Genomic DNA, 18,965 nt, shown 5'->3' on the forward strand with positions numbered 1-18,965 from the left:
CAAGTGGGGAAATAGAGTCAGAGGAAAAACAAAAAAACAAAAAAAAGTGGGAGGAATTACAATAGAAATTGGAAAGCACGATGGGGGAATTTGCTCTCATGGTCAAACTTAAGGTCCTGAAAGAATCGTGAGTCAGAGGAGGGCTATTCTTTATGCTTGTTCAGTCCTGCAGTGGAAGCCAAATTGAGATGTTTGCCTTTCCCTGCAGTGTGCTGGCTTGTCTCACATGCTTGAGTCTCTTGTAGAGCCATCTGGTCTGCAGCCCCCCTCTATGCAACACACCTGGTGTCTGCTCCTGCTCTGACTACTGAATATATTGCACCAACTGTGTGTGAGGTGGGGGTGATTTCTGGTTGTGTACATGGATGGTGTACAATCCTTCCTTTCCCACCTACCCCCTACAGGTAGCAACAACAGATTTCCCTATCACTGCATTTCTGTCACTTGTTATATTTATGCCTGCCCTATACGAACCAGGCAGCAACTCTTGAATGTGTGGGAAGTGGCTGATGGGTGAACGGTCTTTCATCTGTTGCAATGTCGTGATCCTACAAAAAGAGAATTGTTTTGTGACAGGTTCAAAATTGATGCCAATAGTAGCAGACTGTGAGTTCAAGAGCCAAACTCGGCTACTCTTTCCTGCAGAGTAGGATGCATTGTGCTGGCAAAAAAGGAAAAAAGTTATTGGCTTTAGGCTGGCTATTTAAAAGGAGCAGCAGCTGCTTCTACAAATACAATGTTTGTTTCAGACTTGAGGAAAGCTAGTCTGTGTAGTAGGTTTGGGAACCTGTGGCCCTCCAGATGTTGTTGGAGTATAAATTCCATCCTGCCTAACTGTTGGCTGTGTTGGCCAGGGCTGATGGGCATTGGAGTCCATCTGAAGAGCAACAGGTTTCCCATCCTTGCTTCATAACTTTCAGTCTTAAGTGGATTGCTGTGTGCCCCTGGATGAATTGTTCAGCTATAGCTTTTGTTCCCTGGCTTTTGAGATCTCATCCCTGTTTGGTGGCAGTTGCAAAAACAGACTTTTGCTCAGAGTGTGTTGATTCCTGTGACGTGAAGATTGTGGTATACACAGACTGGGTGGAGTTGCCACTTTTTGTCCAGTCCTGTGTCCTTTTAGCAACAGAAATCAAGGAGGTGAACCTTTACCACCACTTGTCTTTATGCTAGGAAGAAGAATTGCCTGCACACTTGAGGCTTGCTAATGCACTGTACCATATCCTCCCCTATTGTGTTGACTGAGTAAGCATGAGACTTGGGCTACAGGCACAATATGCTGAAGACTGTTTTGAAGTTGTGGCCAGCATACAACCGAGCTCATTTCTTCTGATGGGATTGTTCCTGTTGCCTTCTAGACAAAGTTCTGGAGAGTTTGGTTTGACCTATGCAATCCCTCTTGACTGAAATCAGAGATCAGTACCGTCACCGTGTCCCATTGCAATCCCATATACTAAATGAGCACTCACATATAGCTGTATGCACGGTCTGGACAGCAAGAGCGCAAAGAGAAATATTCTTGTGGATGCGTGGAGATTCATCAGTGCTTTAGCCTAAGCGTTTTGTTCCAATCCGTTGTAAGAGGTTTCTATTTTGGCTTGGTATTTCTGCAAGCACAGTGCGCAATGCTTTCTAGTTTACGATATCCGTTTTTCTGAAACGTTTTAGTTAGTGCTGCTCCTCAAGGAGTAGACCCCAGATAAAATGATGCGTGTTGCTTATGTGGCTGAGTCTTTGGCCTTTCAGAGGAACGCTGGCAGCAGTTCTGACGGAACCGAAGACTCCGATTTCTCCACGGACCCAGAGCATACAGACAGTTCAGAAAGTGACGGGACGCCACGCCAGTCTGCGCGTGTGACTCGCTCTTCCGCCAGGCTCAGCCAGAGCTCCCAAGGTAGAGCGTTTGAATGTTTGGTCTTAAGCCTTATTCTAAATGGCATGAGCTGTATAATAAGCTGGTGTCTGCCCTCCCCACCCCACCCCACTCTATGCAGGCACAGCCAAAATCTGAATTGGAGACATGCTAGCTTTAGCCCCACCCACCTCTGAAGCCCTGTAAGTCATTGCATGTTCTGCATTAACCACCTTGTGGACCTGCAACAGGTCAGTCTGTAAGAGAATGATCTCTAAATAATAACACCTTTAAAACGAGTTTGAACATCAAGTTGAGGATATTGATGGGTCAATAATTAGGATTCTGTCTCCCTGGAGGATTTCCAGACTTCTGTTTGGTGCATGCAAAGAAGCAGCAAGGAGAGGCATTGCAAATGTTGGGTATTCCAGTATTATTCCTATATTCCAGAGAGAGGCTGAGAGAGTGGCTCTGAGACCAGAGCTGAGTTGGGATTTGAACCCAGGATCTGCTCACTCACATCTGTAACTTACACTGGCTCTCATAAACTCAAAATCTGAACTTGGACGTGGAGTAGTATCAGAAAGAAGCTCATTTATTACCTTGCTGTTCTTTGCTCCTTAACTTGTGCTTTTGAAAATCCTGGCTATATTAAAATTCTTAAATCCTCAGAACGTATGTTGATGATGTTGGGAAGGCAGGCTGCACTGTGTCCTTCCATGCAGGGGACAGATGTTTTTGCAGTGTGAGTGTTGCAGGTGGTTTATCCCAATGAAACACCTGCGTGTGTGTTTCCCCACTTCCTTACCTCCCCATCCTCTTAAAACTAGATTCCAGCCCGGTTCGCAACCCACCATCGTTTGGAGCAGAGGAGCCTGTTTATTCCACCCGGAGGGTAACCCGTAGCCAGCAGCAGCCCACACCCGTGACTCCCAAGAAATATCCCCTTCGACAGACCCGCTCGTCAGGATCTGAAACGGAGCAAGTGGTTGACTTTTCAGATAGAGGTTTGTAAATAGCTGGGCAGGATGTAGAGTGGCTAAAACTAGCACAGTCTGGGATCATGCTGAATTTATTTCTGTCATGTTCTTCATCGGATTTCTTTAGAACTTTGATGACTTCTAGGTTAGGTTGAGGGGCACTAGCTTAGCCAAGGCTGCTTTCGAAATACTAGTTGCTGTGTTGATCCCAAAGAGAGGGAAAGCACAGCTGAGATGATGCCCAGTTGAAACCGTCTTTTATCTGCCCCTCTGATTTCTTTCTCCAGATCAAGATCACCCTGGCAGTTTTGGTCAGGAGAGCAACAATACATTTCCTAGTACAGTACAGTCATACCTCAGGTTACAGCTGCTTCAGGTCGCATTTTTTCAGGTTACGCACCTGCCGAAACCCGGATGTACCGGAACGGGTTACATCCGGGGTTTTGGCAGTCGCGCATGCACAGAAGCGCCGCTACGGGTTGCGAACGTGCATCCTGCACGAACCACATTTGCAACCCAAGCGTCCACTGTACAGTGGTACCTCAGGTTAAGTACTTACAGTGGTGCCTCGCAAGACGAAATTAATTCGTTCCGCAAGTTTTTTCTTCTTGCGAGTTTTTCGTCTTGCGAAGCACGGTTTCCCATAGGAATGCATTGAAAATCAATTAATGCGTTCCTATGGAAACCGCTTGCCAGGCTGGCGGTGCGGAGAAGGGCTTTTCTCCCCACCGCAAGCCTTCAGGACATGTCCGGGAACAGAGGGGAAGTGGCGCAGCGCTTCTCCTCTGTTCCTGGGGCTTGTGGTGGGAGGAGGGTTTTTCCTCCCCACCGCCAACATTCAGAACAGCATTCTGAATGTTGGCGGTGGGAAGGAAAACCCTCCTCCCACCGCAAGTGTTCAGGACAGCCATCCGAAGGCTGGCATGGGGAGAAGGGCTCTCCGCCCCACCGCCAGCCTTCGGAGCAGCCTTCGGAGCAGCCTTCGGAGCAGCCTTCGGAGCAGCCTTCCGAAGCCTGGCGGGGGGAGGAGGTCTCTCCGCCCCACCGCCAGCCTTCGGAGCAGCCTTCCGAAGGCTGGCGCGGGGAGAAAGGCTCTCCGCCCCACCGCCAGCCTTCGGAGGAGGTCCGAGGACAGTGGGGAAGACGCGCTTCCCCGCTGTCCTGGAGATTTCCCTATGGGCTTTCGTCTTGCGAAGGAAGCCCATAGGGAAATTCGTTTTGCGAAGCGCCTCCAAAACGGAAAACCCTTTCGTCTAGCGGGTTTTCCGTCTTGCGAGGCGTTCGTCTTGCGGGGCACCACTGTAATTCGTTCCGGAGGTCCGTTCTTAACCTGAAACTGTTCTTAACCTGAAGCACCACTTTAGCTAATGGGGCCTCCTGCTGCCGTCGCGCCGCCAGAGCATGATTTCTGTTCTCATCCTGAAGCAAAGTTCTTAACCCGAGGTACTATTTCTGGGTTAGCGGAGTCTGTAACCTGAAGCGTATGTGACCCGAGGTACCACTGTATTGCTTTTTTAGGCCTGGCATTTTGACCTACAAGGGATTCTGGGGAGGACTCCCCCCCACCCCCGTTTATTGGGCTCTGCTCACTTTTGTAACATTCTGACTCTACGCAGACACTAAAAACGTCGCTGACCACGATGAGTCGCCCCCCCGCACGCCGACTGGGAACGCCCCGTCTTCCGAGTCCGACATCGACATCTCCAGCCCCAACATGTCTCACGATGAGAGTATCGCCAAGGATATGTCCATGAAGGATTCGGGGAGTGACCTTTCCCATCGTCCCAAACGCCGCCGATTCCACGAGAGCTACAACTTCAACATGAAATGCCCGACGCCTGGCTGCAATTCATTAGGTACAGTGGAACCTTCCCTGATCTGATAATTCAAAAGCGGACTCTCCTCTTGCCCAAATCCCCCACGTGCCCTTTCTTGTTACCAGCCCTAAGGCGTGTTCCTTTGGCTCTCCACAGGACACCTGACGGGAAAACACGAGCGGCATTTCTCCATATCTGGATGCCCACTGTATCATAACCTTTCAGCGGACGAATGCAAGGTAATTTATTCTCTTGGAAAACGAGCTTGTGGCAGTGGAAAGAGATCAGTCAGGAGGAATGGCATGGGGAGCGGAGAGAATTACAGCCCAGTTCATCCCACCCACCGTCTCTCCTCTTTTCAGTGCTGCTTTGCAGGAGAGAAGCGGTGCTCAGTGTTTGGACACACAGCATGGCCATGTAATGTGCAGCACAGCCTTTGCCAACTTGCTGACCTTCAGATGTTTTGGATTACCATTTCTATCAGCAGTGCTGGCTGGATCTGATGAGAGCTGTAGTCAAAACCATCTGGAGAGCACCAGGTTGTCAAAGACTGGTGCAGTTCCTCTCCTCTGAGCGTTGTGATTTGTGACAAAGAAACAAACACGGGGACAAAATTCTCACGGGAAGCACACTATTAGAAGCATACATAGGAATTTCTGTTCTCAGGCTTGTGCATGGCTGTCCAAAAATCCAGCAAGCCTATGATTTGAGTTTTAAAATGGTTATTTGAAATTTGAATCGAACCCTTCGTTTGTAGGCTTTGGGTGAGTCTGTATGTTGGTGTTCAAAATTTCAATTTACAGATTTCCTTTTTGTTTTGTTTTTCCAGGAAAGTTAACATTTTAAAAAAATTAGTATGCTGTTGAACACCAGCTGTTTGCAGCAAATGTCTCTCTGTGCATGATATTCAGAGTCTTTTTTGCACATGACTAAGAAATTATTTACTAGGGACTCTGGTAGTAACTGCTGAACTAAACTTGAGGTAGTAAAATGGGGCAGGGAGAGGTGATCAGATTTTCTCATATTGAATGCGTGTGCTGGAATTAGTTAAATTATTCTTTATTTTGTAAAATTATACCCTACATCTTCAGCCACCATGGTTCCCGGGGCAGAAGACAATACAAAAATACAACAATGAAATCTAAAAATCCACCTGTAATTTGGGGCACAAATTCCTGATGGAGCTGTGATTTTGGTTGGACTGTGGTTTTGGTTGGACTGTTCTTACATTATCTGAGCAAGAATTTGCATGGCGTGAGAAGGGAAGGATTGATACGATCTCTCTCTGGATTTCAAGGTGAGAGCGCAGAGCCGCGATAAACAAGTTGAGGACAGAATGCTGTCTCACCGACAAGATGATAACAACAGGCATGCTACCAGACATCAGGTACTTCCATCTTATATATTTACTGTTGCACCTTTATCAAGTATGCACTGGCTTTGACACCCCAACAGGACCATCTTTTTTCTAGTGATCATTGACATCTCAGTTTCAGAGAACAGTTAAAAAATTTAAAAACCCGGAATCAAAAGCAATTTTGTGTGGAAATTCTGTCTGAACCTGTGTCTACTTATCTTGCTGACCACATTTTCTGAGTAATCTAAAACTTGTGTGGAGGAACGTTCCATGCTTTAGTTTTACCAAGAGAAGAATAAACATGTTAGTTTCTAAAACAATTAAATATAACTTGCCCTGTGATAACTTGAGAAGAATTAATGATTTGTGCCTTGTTCGCGGGGTGTGGTTCTTTAGATTGAGATTACTCTGTGCATGTTCATCCTTCAGCAGTAGCGACAGGTATGTGTGAAACCCTACCAAGATCTACGGGTATAGGGCAGTATACAAATTTAATAAATTATAATAATATGTTTTGTATCCTTTCAAATGCCATACACTTCACTGAAGGCAGTTCTCACTGTCATCTTTCTGTTGCCAAGTGAGGGACATGTAAATAATCCCTGATATTTTTCAAGCACGGTCTCAAGTATACCATCTTGCTATACCGAGATAAAACACACATAATACAATGCAGTGTGGCAAGAGTCCTGTTCTGCCATCCAGTAATAGTTCCCAGTGATCAGGCTCATGTTGGTCAGCAAACTTTTTCAGCAGGCGGCCGGTCCACTGTCCCTCAGACCTTGTGGGGGGCCGGACTATATTTTGAAGGGAAAAAATGAACAAATTCCTATGCCCCGCAAATAACCCAGAGATGCATTTTAAATAAAAGGACACATTCTACTCATGTAAAAACACACTGATTCCCAAACCGTCTGCTGGCCAGATTTAGAAGGTGATTGGGCCGGATCCGGCCCCCGGGGCCTTATTTTGCCTACCCATGGTCTGAACCGTTTGACATGGAATTGCAATAGACGAGCATCTAACTCCCGCAAAAGCATACTCAAAATAATAGCAGGTTAGAAACCTGACAGTGCCATGGTCCTCTGCACCTGCCAGATTTCTGGCAATGCGAATGTTTCTGGGCATGCTCAGCAGACTTCACAACACCACAGCCAACACTCCTCCTCCATAGAATTTGGTATCTGGCTTAGTGCAGTTTGATTCAGAGTATTTTTTGCTACATGAGCTGGTGTTGTGTACCAAAGAAACATATATCCCATTATGTATGGAGTGGAGTGCAAGAATCCATTTCCGCACAGACACACTTGAGCTGCCAGACCCATGCAGCGGGAGCAAAGTATACACTTGTGCCATATTGCATATGCGACATTCCGTGTCAGAAAGGTGTGGCCTATAGCACAGAGTTGGGGAAACTGTGGCCCTCCAGGTTGTTGCTGGACTCCAGCTCCCGTCAGCACAGGTCAGGAATGGTCAGGAATGATGGGAGTTATAGTCCAGTAACACCTGGAGGGGCCACCCAGGCTTTCCACCTCTGTTATAGCATATGAAGCAATAGTTGGCCTGCTTTGGGGTCAGAGGGCTCAGGATCCTGGGCAGGTTGCCGCCTCCTATGCATGTCCTGTGTTTGTCATCCCCTGTGTAGGCACCAACTGAAAGACAGCTAAGGTACAAAGAGAAAGTAGCGGAGATGAGGAAGAAGAGGAATGCTGGGCTGACTAAGGAGCAGAAGGAAAAGTACATGGTACAGAAGCTTTCTCTCTCTCTCTCTCTCTCTCTCTCTCTCTCTCTCTCTCTTTCTGAGGAGTGTGTGTTTGGCAGAATCAGGCCACCCTTAATGTCATGGCGTATTTCACACCCTGCATAGAGGGAATAGTTAATTTCTAACTGCATCTGATCCCAAGATTCTAGGTCATAGTGCTATACAGTAGAACCAAAACAAGAATAGGCAGCCATGAGCTAAACACTCCTCCCGTTATTTCGATTTGGCTTGTGAATTCCAGCCTTGCTGCTTCCCATCCCTTCTTGCATGCAGACCTTTGTGTCCTTTGGCCCTGCGCGAGGCCGTAGTTGGAGGGGGGTGGCTTATAGGCCACCCAGCCCAGCCTCCTGTGCGATGTAGGAAATTAAGTGCTAGAGCAACCCCTGCCCAGCCTCTTCATTGACAGCCTCCAATAAGGGAGAGCCCACTGCCTCTTTAGGTAATTGGTTCCCTTCCTAAACTTCTCTTACCATTAGGATATTTCTCTTAATGTTCAATCAAAATCTATTCTCTAAATCCACTGGACTTAGTCCTGCCCTTTTGGACAGCAGTGAACAATCCTCCACCCTCTTCTGTCGGACAGCCTTTCAAGCAGTTGAAGAATGCTTCCGTAGATTTTCCCTCTATTCTCCCCCGCCCTCCAGGTTAAACATAGTTCCTTCAACCTCCCCTTGTAGGAGTTGTGTTTTGTGCTATATCTGTTGCCTCCCGGTCCAGTCGGTCTCCACTGAGTAGGGAACCTGTAGCCCTCCAGACGTTGCGGAACTACAACTCCCATCAGCCTCTGCCAGCTGAGCAGTGGTCAGGAATGATGGAAGCTGTAGCCCCAACAACACAGAGGAGGGGCTCTGTCCGACTCTTTGTGACCCCATGGACCAGAGCACGCCAGGCCCTCCTGTCTTCCACTGCCTCCCGCAGTTTGGTCAAACTCATGTTGGTAGCTTCGAGAACACTGTCCAACCATCTCGTCCTCTGTCGTCCCCTTCTCCTTGTGCCCTCCATCTTTGCCAACATCAGGGTCTTTTCCAGGGAGTCTTCTCTTCTCATGAGGTGGCCAGAGTATTGGAGCCTCAGCTTCATGATCTGTCTTTCCAGTGAGCACTCAGGGCTAATTTCCTTAAGAATGGATGTGTTTGATCTTGCAGTCCATGGGACTCAAGAGTCTCCTCCAGCACCATAATTCAAAAGCATCAATTCTTCGACGATTAGCCGTCTTGATGGTCCAGCTCTCACTTCCATACATCACTACTGGGAAAACTATGGCTTTAACTATACGGACCTTTGTTGGCAAGGTGATGTCTCTGCTTTTGAAGATGCTGTCTAGGTTTGCCATCGCCTTTCTCCCAAGGAGCAGGCATCTTTTAATTTCGTGACTGCTGTCACCATCTGCCATTATCATGGAGCCCAAGAAAGTAAAATCTCTCACTGCCTCCATTTCTTCCCCTTCTATTTGCCAGGAGGTGATGGGACCAGTGGCCATGATCTTTGTTTTTTTGATGTTGAGCTTCAGACCATATTTTGCGCTCTCCTCTTTCACCCTCATTAAAAGGTTCTTTAATTCCTCCTCACTTTCTGCCATCAAGTTTGTGTCATCTGCATATCTAAGGTTGTTGATATTTCTTCCGGCGATCTTAATTTTGGCTTGGGATTCATCCAGCCCAGCCTTTTGCATGATGAATTCCCTCGGCCTTCTACTTCCCTCAAAGCAGGAGCCAGTATAATTTCGCTGTCCAGCAAGAAAGGGCAGAGAGTGGAGGCTGAGGGGATCCACTTTCCCCAGGACAGGCAAACTATTTCTAAGAGATTATTTCTGCTGTTTGGTGTAGGAGCACCGGCAAACCTACGGCAACACCAGAGAGCCCCTTCTAGAGAATCTGACCAGTGAGTACGACCTCGAGTTATTCCGACGAGCACAAGCAAGAGCCTCTGAGGATCTGGTAAGAGGACTGGGCTGGGTAAGATACACATCCTTCCACCTTCTAGGCTTGAAGTAAAACCATTTGTACTCTTTTTTTTGTGCTTAGCTGAGTGTGAATTGCTTGTGACTCCGTTTGAACAGAATCAAACTTCTGAGCAAGGGGTGGGGAGAAGTGAGCAAAAAGAAGGGAAAGTATCTTGGCGTATCCTCAGAGTCTAGAGATGGGTGACAGCAGTTATGTATAAATAAATGGGCTCCTTCCTCAAAAGGGCTCAGATATTCAACAATATGCATTGCATGGAGGGAGAAAATAGGGTAACGGAGAATCTGAGGCAAATGTTGCTGGAGGCGTTTGGCAGTAGGCCCTCACCAATCACGGCCGCTGCGAGGGGAGGACAGTTGGGCAGGGGGCAGAAGCTTGAATCAGTAGAATGGACAGAGAGAGCTGTGTGGTGTAGAGAATCTTGGTGGTCTCTCTTGGTTCCTGAGCCTGCGGAGGATTGGAGAAGCAATGATGGATCTTTAACTGGGTACAGGTTGTGGGTTTCTGACTCCTCAGTTCTGAGAACAAGGTATTTGAGGAGCTGTATGTGGATTTTTTGTCTTCCAAGTTACTGTTACTATACATGTGCTCAGTATTCCGAGCTTGGCTCAGCCCACTGGTCCCAATCTTTCAGTTGCTGTTTTTCCTGGGAATCAGAGCTCTTGACCCCACTTTTGTTTGTGGGGATGGGGACCACAAGCAAGTGCCACTCCCACTGTTACCAGACTTAAGCTTGAAGAAATGAGGAGAGGGTCTGTGTTTCCAAGTGCAGGCCACGCCTCACCTCTCTGTTCATTGACGCTTTTAGATTAATGTGAACTGAAGGCTAAGTGTATTTATGGCAGAACAGCAGAAGGAGATAAAGGAGCACCGTGGAACCATTCACATAGCAGAATGAAAGAGGATTGCCAGCTTCTCAACTGCTGTGCATCTGCTTATATTTTTAGACTGTATCTATTGCCCTTCAGGAAACACTTCAAGACAACTTACAAATAAAACCATTTTTTAAAGTATAGCAGGCCATTTCTTGGAAGCTGGACTGCTTCTGTCTGCTGTGGCCTTGATCAAGGTAAACTACGGCCACTCCCCTATTCTAATCTTCTCAGTGTCCTCTCTCCACCCCAAAATGTGGCCCTTTCTTGGATGTTTCCACTACAAACCATTTACTAGATCAGTTAAGGTTTGCTTTTCTTTTTTATTGTATCTTTCTTTACAGTGGTACCTTGGTTTAAGAACAGCTTAGTTTATGAACAACTTGGATTAAGAACGCTGCAAACCCGGAAGGAGGTGTTTTGGTTTGTGAACTTTGCCTTGGAAGCAGAACATGTTCTGCTTCCTGTTGAGTGTGTTCCATTTGTAAATTGAATCACCTGCTGCTATGGGAAAGCACGCCTTGGTTTAAGAACAATTTGGTTTAAGAACAGACTTCCGGAATGGATTAAGTTCGTAAACCAAGGTACCACTGTATTTGCAATTTAGATCACTCATAAACAGTAATTTGTACACAGCTGATTTTGTTTTTTGTTTTTACAATCTCCCCACCAGCATCAAATATCTATTTAGTTTTCCCTCCTTGTTGGGGGTGGGCAGGTGAATTCTATGTCTTTGACCAGAGTTTTGAGCTTTTTTTGGGCTATGACTCCCATCATCCCTGACCACTGGCCTGTTGGCTAAGGATGATGGGAGTTGTAGTCTCAAAGCAGCTGGTCACCCAGGTTTGGGAAACCCTGTCTTGGATGAAGGGCAGGTATTAAAGACACTGCAGTTGCAGTCCTGATGCATCGTAAGAGCTGCGACACATGCCACATAATGGTTTTGCATTGGCCTCTTTTTAGATTTGTGATGAAATAATCACAGCACATTTCCCAATGAGACCAGCCTCTCACACCGCTTTCTTTTTTCAAAAATAATAATAATAATAATTAAGAAAACGCTAACAAAGGGCACATTTTAAAAAATGACAACGAAGAGGCGTGTGGAAAGTGGACCGATCAATTGTGTGGGAAAGCTCTGGCAGCAGAACAAGGTTTTTTTAACCTGCCGATGGCAGCAGAACGTGGATTCAGTCGGACCGGGGCTATGTCAGCTGAATGGCAGTTTCGCTGTAGATGCACTGGTCCTGCCAAAGGACCTCCAGAGAGAAAATGCCTAGAGAGAAAAGACGATGCTTTTGAAACCTCACTGCCTATCTGGAGATGCAGGTTTTAGGTTGCTTGAGGCTTAAGCTACGTCTTAAGCGGAGTTGCATCATTCTGCTTCTTTCTCAAACTCAAAGCAGGCTGGGGTGGGAGACTGTGCCTGAGAAGACATTCAGGTGGGAATATGCACCCTTTCCCTCCTGGTCCTTTCCCAGCTCAAACCCTCCCTCCCCAAGCTTCTTTTCCATTTGAAGAGGATGGGGTGGCTCCTTCCCACCTCCCCAGAGTGAAAAAGCAGCTTGAGTACAGCAATTTTGAGCTGCAAGACGACGAGAGCGCCATGGGTTAAGCAGGCTCTCTTGGCCTGCCCGTTTTCTGCTCAAAGCAGACCGAGCTGCTTAAGGTTTAAATAGAAAAGAAAAAAAACCTGGAGGAGAGAATTGCAGAACTACATGTGCCATAATCTTTGGAAGCCAAGATATGCAGACGTATATGCCCAGCCCCACTGTTTCTGAGCCAGCTGCTGGGATGTGGATGGCTGTGTTGACGTGCCCCCGAGGACCGGCGCTGAAAAGTGTGAGAAGATGAAACAGCTTCGTAAGTGTTCTCGTTTGGGAGAAGCGCCACTTTCTTTCCGCGGTGACAGTTACACTGAGCGCGGGCCTCCACCTCGCTGTCTTTTGCTGCGTAAGGAGGTGCCAGACTTCCGAAAGCAGTTGCCCGAGGTGCAGTCTGCATCGCTTCGGTTTCCCAGCTTGAAGAGTGCCAGAAGCCCTGGGGCAAGAGAATGGATCCTTTTTCATTTTTGATTGAAGCTCGTTTGATGCTTTCCTTGTGATACGACCCCTCAGGCCCATGCTTCTCCCCCAAAAGATTAGGGAGAGACTTCTGGCAAACATAGATCAAAGCATACACAGCAAATCAAAAGGGGCAAGTACACCGTAGTTGGCAGTCCAGTGTGGCTTATCTTGGGGTTCTGCTAAGAGTGGACCACCACTTCCAGAATAATGCTTTGGTACTTCTGTTAAGTCACGTGGAAGTGCTGAGCCCCCTGTTCCATGTGGCCACGGTGGCTTTGAGAACAGCACTTTCTTCAGATTTGTGTTGGGAGTTAATCTGAAAAAGACTGCAAGCTGCAGAGACCTCCAGGCTTTCTGCATTGTTCAGGTCTTGGGGAGGGGAGCTTATTAACTGGCCTTCCAGATTTCCCGTCTCCAACGGCTAACTGTGATCAGAGCTGCACAGCAGGTCAGGTTAACCACCGTGATGCCAGGGAGCCATGATTTGCCACCAACTTCCTCCCCACAACCCCAGTCCTCAAGCCTCAGCAGGAATGCAGCGTTAAAAGCTACACATATGCCAGCTCACCTCTGCTGCTGTGCCCCCATCTTGTTCACAACGAGAGAGGAAGAAAATACACACAGGCTTCGAAAATGAAAGGCAAGCGGGCAGTGTCTCCAGATTTTTCTCAGGACTTCTGAGAACCCGGCCCAGGATGTAAAGCACGGAGTCAGTGTGGTCCAGGGCAGAGGGAAATCACAGAGCCCCAATAGCTGCTTGTTAACCACGCCTTCACCCGCTTGTGCCCTCCTGCATCCTCAAGGAATCCTGCCTCCATTGAATGCCATTCAGGGGAATGTGGGTGGTACCTGGGTTTACGAACTTAATCCATTCCGTAAGTCCATTCTTAAACCAAAGCGTTCTTAACCAAGGCCTGCTTTCTCATAGAAAGTAATGGAAAATGGATCTAGACAATGCAAAACAACCCCTAAAACAGCAATTTAATAGGAACTTTACTATCTAACACAGGCATAGGCAAACTCGGCCCTCCAGATGTTTTTGAGACTACAATTCCCATCATCCCTGACCACTGGGTCCTGTTAGCTAGGGATGATGGGAATTGTAGTCCCAAAACATCTGGAGGGTCGAGTTTGCCAGTAGCTGAACTGGCTTCCACACAGTCACAAAAACAAGTCACAGAAGCGAAGTCACAAGTCAGTCCCATAAAACAAAGAACAAGTCGCAGTAAAAAAAATGAAAAAGCCACACAAACAAAAATGCAAAAAAATAATAATAGCAAAATCAAAAGCTCCAAATATCACCTCTGTGAGCGGGGGACTCAATTCACAAACAGAAGACACTCAACAGGAAGCGGAACATGTTCTGCTTCCAAGGCAAAGTTCACAAACCAAAACATCTACTTCTGGGTTTGCAGCACTCTTATTCCAAGTTGTTCATAAACTAAGCTGTTCTAAAACCAAGGTACCTCTGTACCTGGGACACAGAACCTGCAAATACAGAGAAGCGTGAAGACATTGAGTGAACACTGAATAGAGCTCTTTGAATTGTTATTTTTTTAACTTGCCAAAAGACTCCTATAAGACCCCCAAACACACTTGGAAATTTTATACCGTGAGAACATTTTAAATCCTTATCACAGGGATGGGCTGGAGTGTGTCCTGGGACTCTGATGATACTTGTTGTTTGCCTGGCTGTAGGATGATGATGATAATGATGATGATTATTTGGTATATAAGCTGCCCACCAGACTGGGTTACCCTGCCACTCTGAGGGGCTTCCAACAAACTAAAACACAACAAATCAAACATTAAAAAGTCTGTATAGAGGGACGGGTGAATGTGAAAAAACCTTCACTACAGCACAAAAGTGAAAATAACATGTTTTGCTCTGTCTGCATTTGCCTCTGGTCTCATCCCCCACGATCATGTGATCCCAGAAGGTTGTTCAGAAGGGAATGACCATCTGCCATGGATGCTTTAGCTGAGATTAACAGGGGCTGGACTAGATGACCCGTGGGTCCCTTCCAGCATTCTATGAATGTTGCCCTCAGGCTGAAGACAATTCCCTCCACAGCTGTTCTCAAGGCACCATGGGGAGGAAGAGGAGACAGAGGCTGCGGCTGCTGTCCTCTACTAGACACCTTCACATTGAATTTACACACATTGGGCTTGATCCAGCCTAAATTAGATTGCCGTCCTATGTGCACTAAACTGGGGTTAATTCCCATTGAAATCATTGGGGCTGAATAGACATGGCCAGGGTGTGAACTTGAATGCCTTTGAAATCATTGGATCCAGCTAGTTTTGACTTTTAAGTTCCATGGATTTGAAAACGCAGTTAACTTGGGAAGGATCCAGACCGTAGTTGGCCAATTCCGTACAGTATTTCACAAGCTGCAGAGTTCAGTTTCCTAACAGTTTCAGTTTTCTGTTTGCAGCAAGTTTGTAGACCTTAAGGCTAAATAAAGAGAGACTTGAATGTGGGTGGGGCAATTTGCATTTCCAAAGATCGGAGTGGGGCTTTGATGCTTTTTATAGCTCTGCCGCTCCCTGCGATTAGTGAAACAAACTGCAAAATAAGCAACTCCGCATAAATTTCCTTAATCTGTGCTATCACTTATACAAAACTCAGTTCTTCCCGATACTGGAGTTTGTTTTGATTGCAGAGGAGTTTTTGGGGTGGGTGGGAACATAGGCGCCGACTCCATGGGGCTTGAGGGGGCCCGAGCCCCCTCAAAAATTCGTTTGGGGGGGCTCCGCCCCCCCAATAATCTCCGGCGCCCCTCCAGCAGAGCGCAATCGCCGCCCCTCCCCCAGCCCAAAATGCACAGGGAGGGGCGGGCTGCATGCCTCCTGCCCTCCCTCCCGAGCAAAAGCTCCACCCAATTTCCTTTGGAGCTGATTAATAGGCGCAGCACGCTCTCCCCTATTCGCTCACGAGGAGGCGGCGCCACTTTATTTGCATATTCATGAGCTTATTTATTATTCATGAGCTTTCCCGGGCCCCCCCAATATTTTTTATAAGTCCGCGTCCCTGGGTGGGAATGTTTTCTCTTCTCACATGGGCCTAGCATAGATCGTATGAATAAATAGCATGGTGAACTGTTTCTTTTTTAAAATAATTTTGATTCCCCTTGTCTCGCAATAGGAAAAGCTGCGACTTCAGGGCCAGATCACAGAAGGGAGCAACATGATCAAGACGATTGCTTTTGGCCGCTATGAGCTGGACACATGGTACCATTCTCCCTACCCAGAGGAGTATGCGCGACTGGGGCGCCTCTACATGTGCGAGTTCTGCCTCAAATACATGAAGAGCCAGACGATACTACGCAGGCACATGGTAAGTGTTGGGCACACCGCCTTTTGATTGGCTGAGCAGAAAATGTGTAGCTGCTTCTGCTGCTATGTTATTGTGCCCCCTAGTAAGTATCTCGTTCTTCCCCTCGCGATTCTCTCTTCCGCCTCTTTGTGCTTCTGATGCCGTTGGCCACGCTAGGCGACCGTGCTAATGCTTGTGCAATGCTCTCCGTAGGCGAAATGTGTCTGGAAGCATCCTCCGGGTGACGAAATTTACCGTAAAGGCTCCATTTCGGTGTTTGAAGTCGATGGGAAAAAGAACAAGGTAACATACTTAACTGGAATTGGTTTTGGAGGAGGAGAGAATTTGTGCAACACATTGTCTTTTGTGGGCCATAGGCAGGCTGCCCAGCTGGCTCTCCTTGAAGTCTGTTGCCCCAACCTGTCCCATCTCTCTTTGAAAAATGCTAAGGCTCTCATTAGGACCAGTGCCAAGGGTTGGCATTACTGGGCATCTGGCAAGAGGTCATACCCTAGCAGGGGCCCATTGACAGCCCTGGGACCTGCTGCACGAGGGTGTCCTATAGAGGATGTCTTGCCCTAAGGCCTTTCAAAACCTGGATATGGTACTGGTTGTTAAATTGGTCTAACTCCATTGCCTTTGAGGGTATTAAACAGGTAGTCTTGCCTGGCTTACTAGTGTCCACAGAACTCCATATTAAATGTATACACTAGTGCATGCCTGAAGCAGATGTTTTCTCAAACCGATACCACAGTTTCTTTAAATAATAATAATAATAATAATAATAATAATAATAATAATAATTATTATTTATGTGCTACCCATTGACTAGGTTGCCTCAGCCAACAGAATATTAAAAAAAAAACATCAAATATTACAAACTTCCTTTTACAAGGCTGTCTTCAGATGTCTCCTAAAAGTTGTGTAGTTCTTTATGTCCTTGACATCTGATGGGAGGGCACCACTACCGAGAAGGCCCTCTGCCTGGTTCCCTGTAACTTCACTTCTCACAGTGAGGGAACCACCAGAAGGCCCTCAGAACTAGATCTCAGTGTCCGGGCTGAACGAAGGGGATGGAGCCACTCCTTCAGGTATGCAGGGCCAAAGCCGTTTAGTGCTTTAAAGGTCAGCACCAACACTTTGAGTTGTGCTCGGAAACATACTGGGAGCCAATGTAGGTTCTGAACTTTCACCAACCTTATGCCCCCAGAGGTTTTGGACTACCAGCAGATGTTTAGTCCGAAACATCTTTACCGCACCACTTTGGCAAAGGCTGATCTACAGAATCTGGGTCACAATGAGGCACAATTGGAGATTTGGGTGCACTGACAAATAATATCTGCAGAGCATCTGGGTTCAGGTGACTCATGCCAGTAAGCCAAGCCGCATACTTCAGAGGATGCCCTCCCTTTTCCGAGCATCACCTGTTTTGGGCTTTATAAAGGTCAACATCAACACTCTGAATTGTGTTTGGAAATGTATTGGGACCAGTTTCAGAAAACCAGAGATGGGACAGTCACAGCTTCAAAGAAGCAGATTTGGCCAAAGAGGTTTTTCAGGATTTGGGGGCAGTGAGAGTGGTTCCTAGAATTGGCCACCTCCTCCCAACACATCTGTGTTTTGACATTCCTTCTGATTCTTCCAGATATATTGTCAGAACCTCTGCCTTCTGGCAAAGCTCTTTTTGGACCACAAGACCCTGTATTACGATGTGGAGCCCTTCCTCTTCTACGTCATGACGGAAGCCGACAACACCGGCTGTCACCTGATAGGCTATTTCTCCAAGGTCGGTAGCAGCTTCTCGAGCTCTGTTCCACAACCAGGGCACTGGCCACGACTTAGGCATTAAATCAGAACGACGGGCCTGCTCTGGAGAGGGGGTTCAAAGGCTGGGCACTGAATCTGTAAGAGTTGGTTCGTGAAATATAGTTAACAGCGGAAAGCAAGCTTATGGTCCAAAGACAAATGAAAGCCAGGCTGCTTACTGGAATCTTATTCAGGCTTTGTTACAAGTGCAAACTTCTGGTGCCAAACAGAGCCAGTTATTCTTGGTATTCATGAGGCTCCTCCACCCCCCTTATAGTTGCATGTGCAAACACCTGCTTCCAGTAACATTCATAAGAGCTGGGTTTCGGAGGTATATTAATCAGAAATCAGGATTTTGAATGTGCTCTTGCATTGTGTGGCAGGGAGCACCACACCCTGACACACACACCTTGTCTCAGATCCACAGTGGGATCAGATCCGACTATAAATCTACTGAGCTTTCTTGAAAAGACTGTTGGGTGGGTGGTGGTTCTGCTCATTGGTTTGCTGGCTTAGAATTGGATCAACATCAGGTTTGTGGACTGAATCCTCATCTTTTAAACCACTGGTGGCCAAACCTCCAGCTGTTTTGGGACTACAGTGCCCATCATCCCTGACCACTGGTCCTGTTAGCTAGGGATGATGGGAGTTGTAGTCCAAAAACAGCTGGAGGGCCAAGTTTGGCCACCACTGTTTTAAACAGAGAAGGTAGCTTCTAGCCTGCTCCTCAGGAAGGGCTTGTTAGCCCAGGCAGCCAAACTCTCCCATCTCAATCTTAGTCTCTGTTTTGTTGACAGAGGAATATTGCAAGTCCAGGTGTGATGTGAGGTTAAATGAAGGCCTGGTGTGGGTTCTGTTTGTTCCTTTACATTTGACCTGAATTCCCAGGTACAGTGCTTTGTCATGCTGATCAAAATAGAGCACAGGAACAATTTGAATTTCACTTTCTCTGGCAGTGTGAGAGGCCATTTTCCAAAACGGCCATTAGAACTATTGATTCTGTTTAACTTTGGTCTCTGACACGTGCAGCAAGGCCACTAGGAGTGCTGCATCAAAAAACTTTAATAGTTTGCCATTGGACGTGCAGCACTTTCAAGTTTTTGCCTCGTGCATTTTTACATGATAGGTTGATAAAATCACCGTTTTGGTGCAGATTCAGTGAAAGGATTAAAC

The 18,965-nt window shown here is 47.0% G+C and overlaps 1 protein-coding gene across 3 annotated transcripts in view; it reads left to right on the forward strand.

The window, feature by feature from the left end:
* Positions 1–18,965, forward strand: part of KAT7 (lysine acetyltransferase 7) — a 30,895-nt gene that overhangs the window by 2,654 nt on the left and 9,276 nt on the right. For 2 of the 3 annotated variants that reach the window (XM_081884061.1, XM_081884059.1), the window contains exons 2-11: positions 1,747–1,894; positions 2,683–2,859; positions 4,449–4,688; positions 4,806–4,888; positions 5,947–6,036; positions 7,652–7,750; positions 9,595–9,723; positions 15,816–16,007; positions 16,200–16,289; positions 17,632–17,772. In XM_081884061.1, coding sequence (XP_081740187.1) covers positions 1,747–1,894; positions 2,683–2,859; positions 4,449–4,688; positions 4,806–4,888; positions 5,947–6,036; positions 7,652–7,750; positions 9,595–9,723; positions 15,816–16,007; positions 16,200–16,289; positions 17,632–17,772 — 1,389 coding nt within the window. The remainder of the gene's footprint in view (positions 1–1,746; positions 1,895–2,682; positions 2,860–4,448; positions 4,689–4,805; positions 4,889–5,946; positions 6,037–7,651; positions 7,751–9,594; positions 9,724–15,815; positions 16,008–16,199; positions 16,290–17,631; positions 17,773–18,965) is intronic. The other variant, XM_081884060.1, reaches the window with a different exon arrangement.

Source organism: Podarcis melisellensis, assembly GCF_964234715.1.
Source record: "Podarcis melisellensis genome assembly, chromosome: 13".
Classification (NCBI taxonomy): Eukaryota; Metazoa; Chordata; class Lepidosauria; order Squamata; family Lacertidae; genus Podarcis; species Podarcis melisellensis.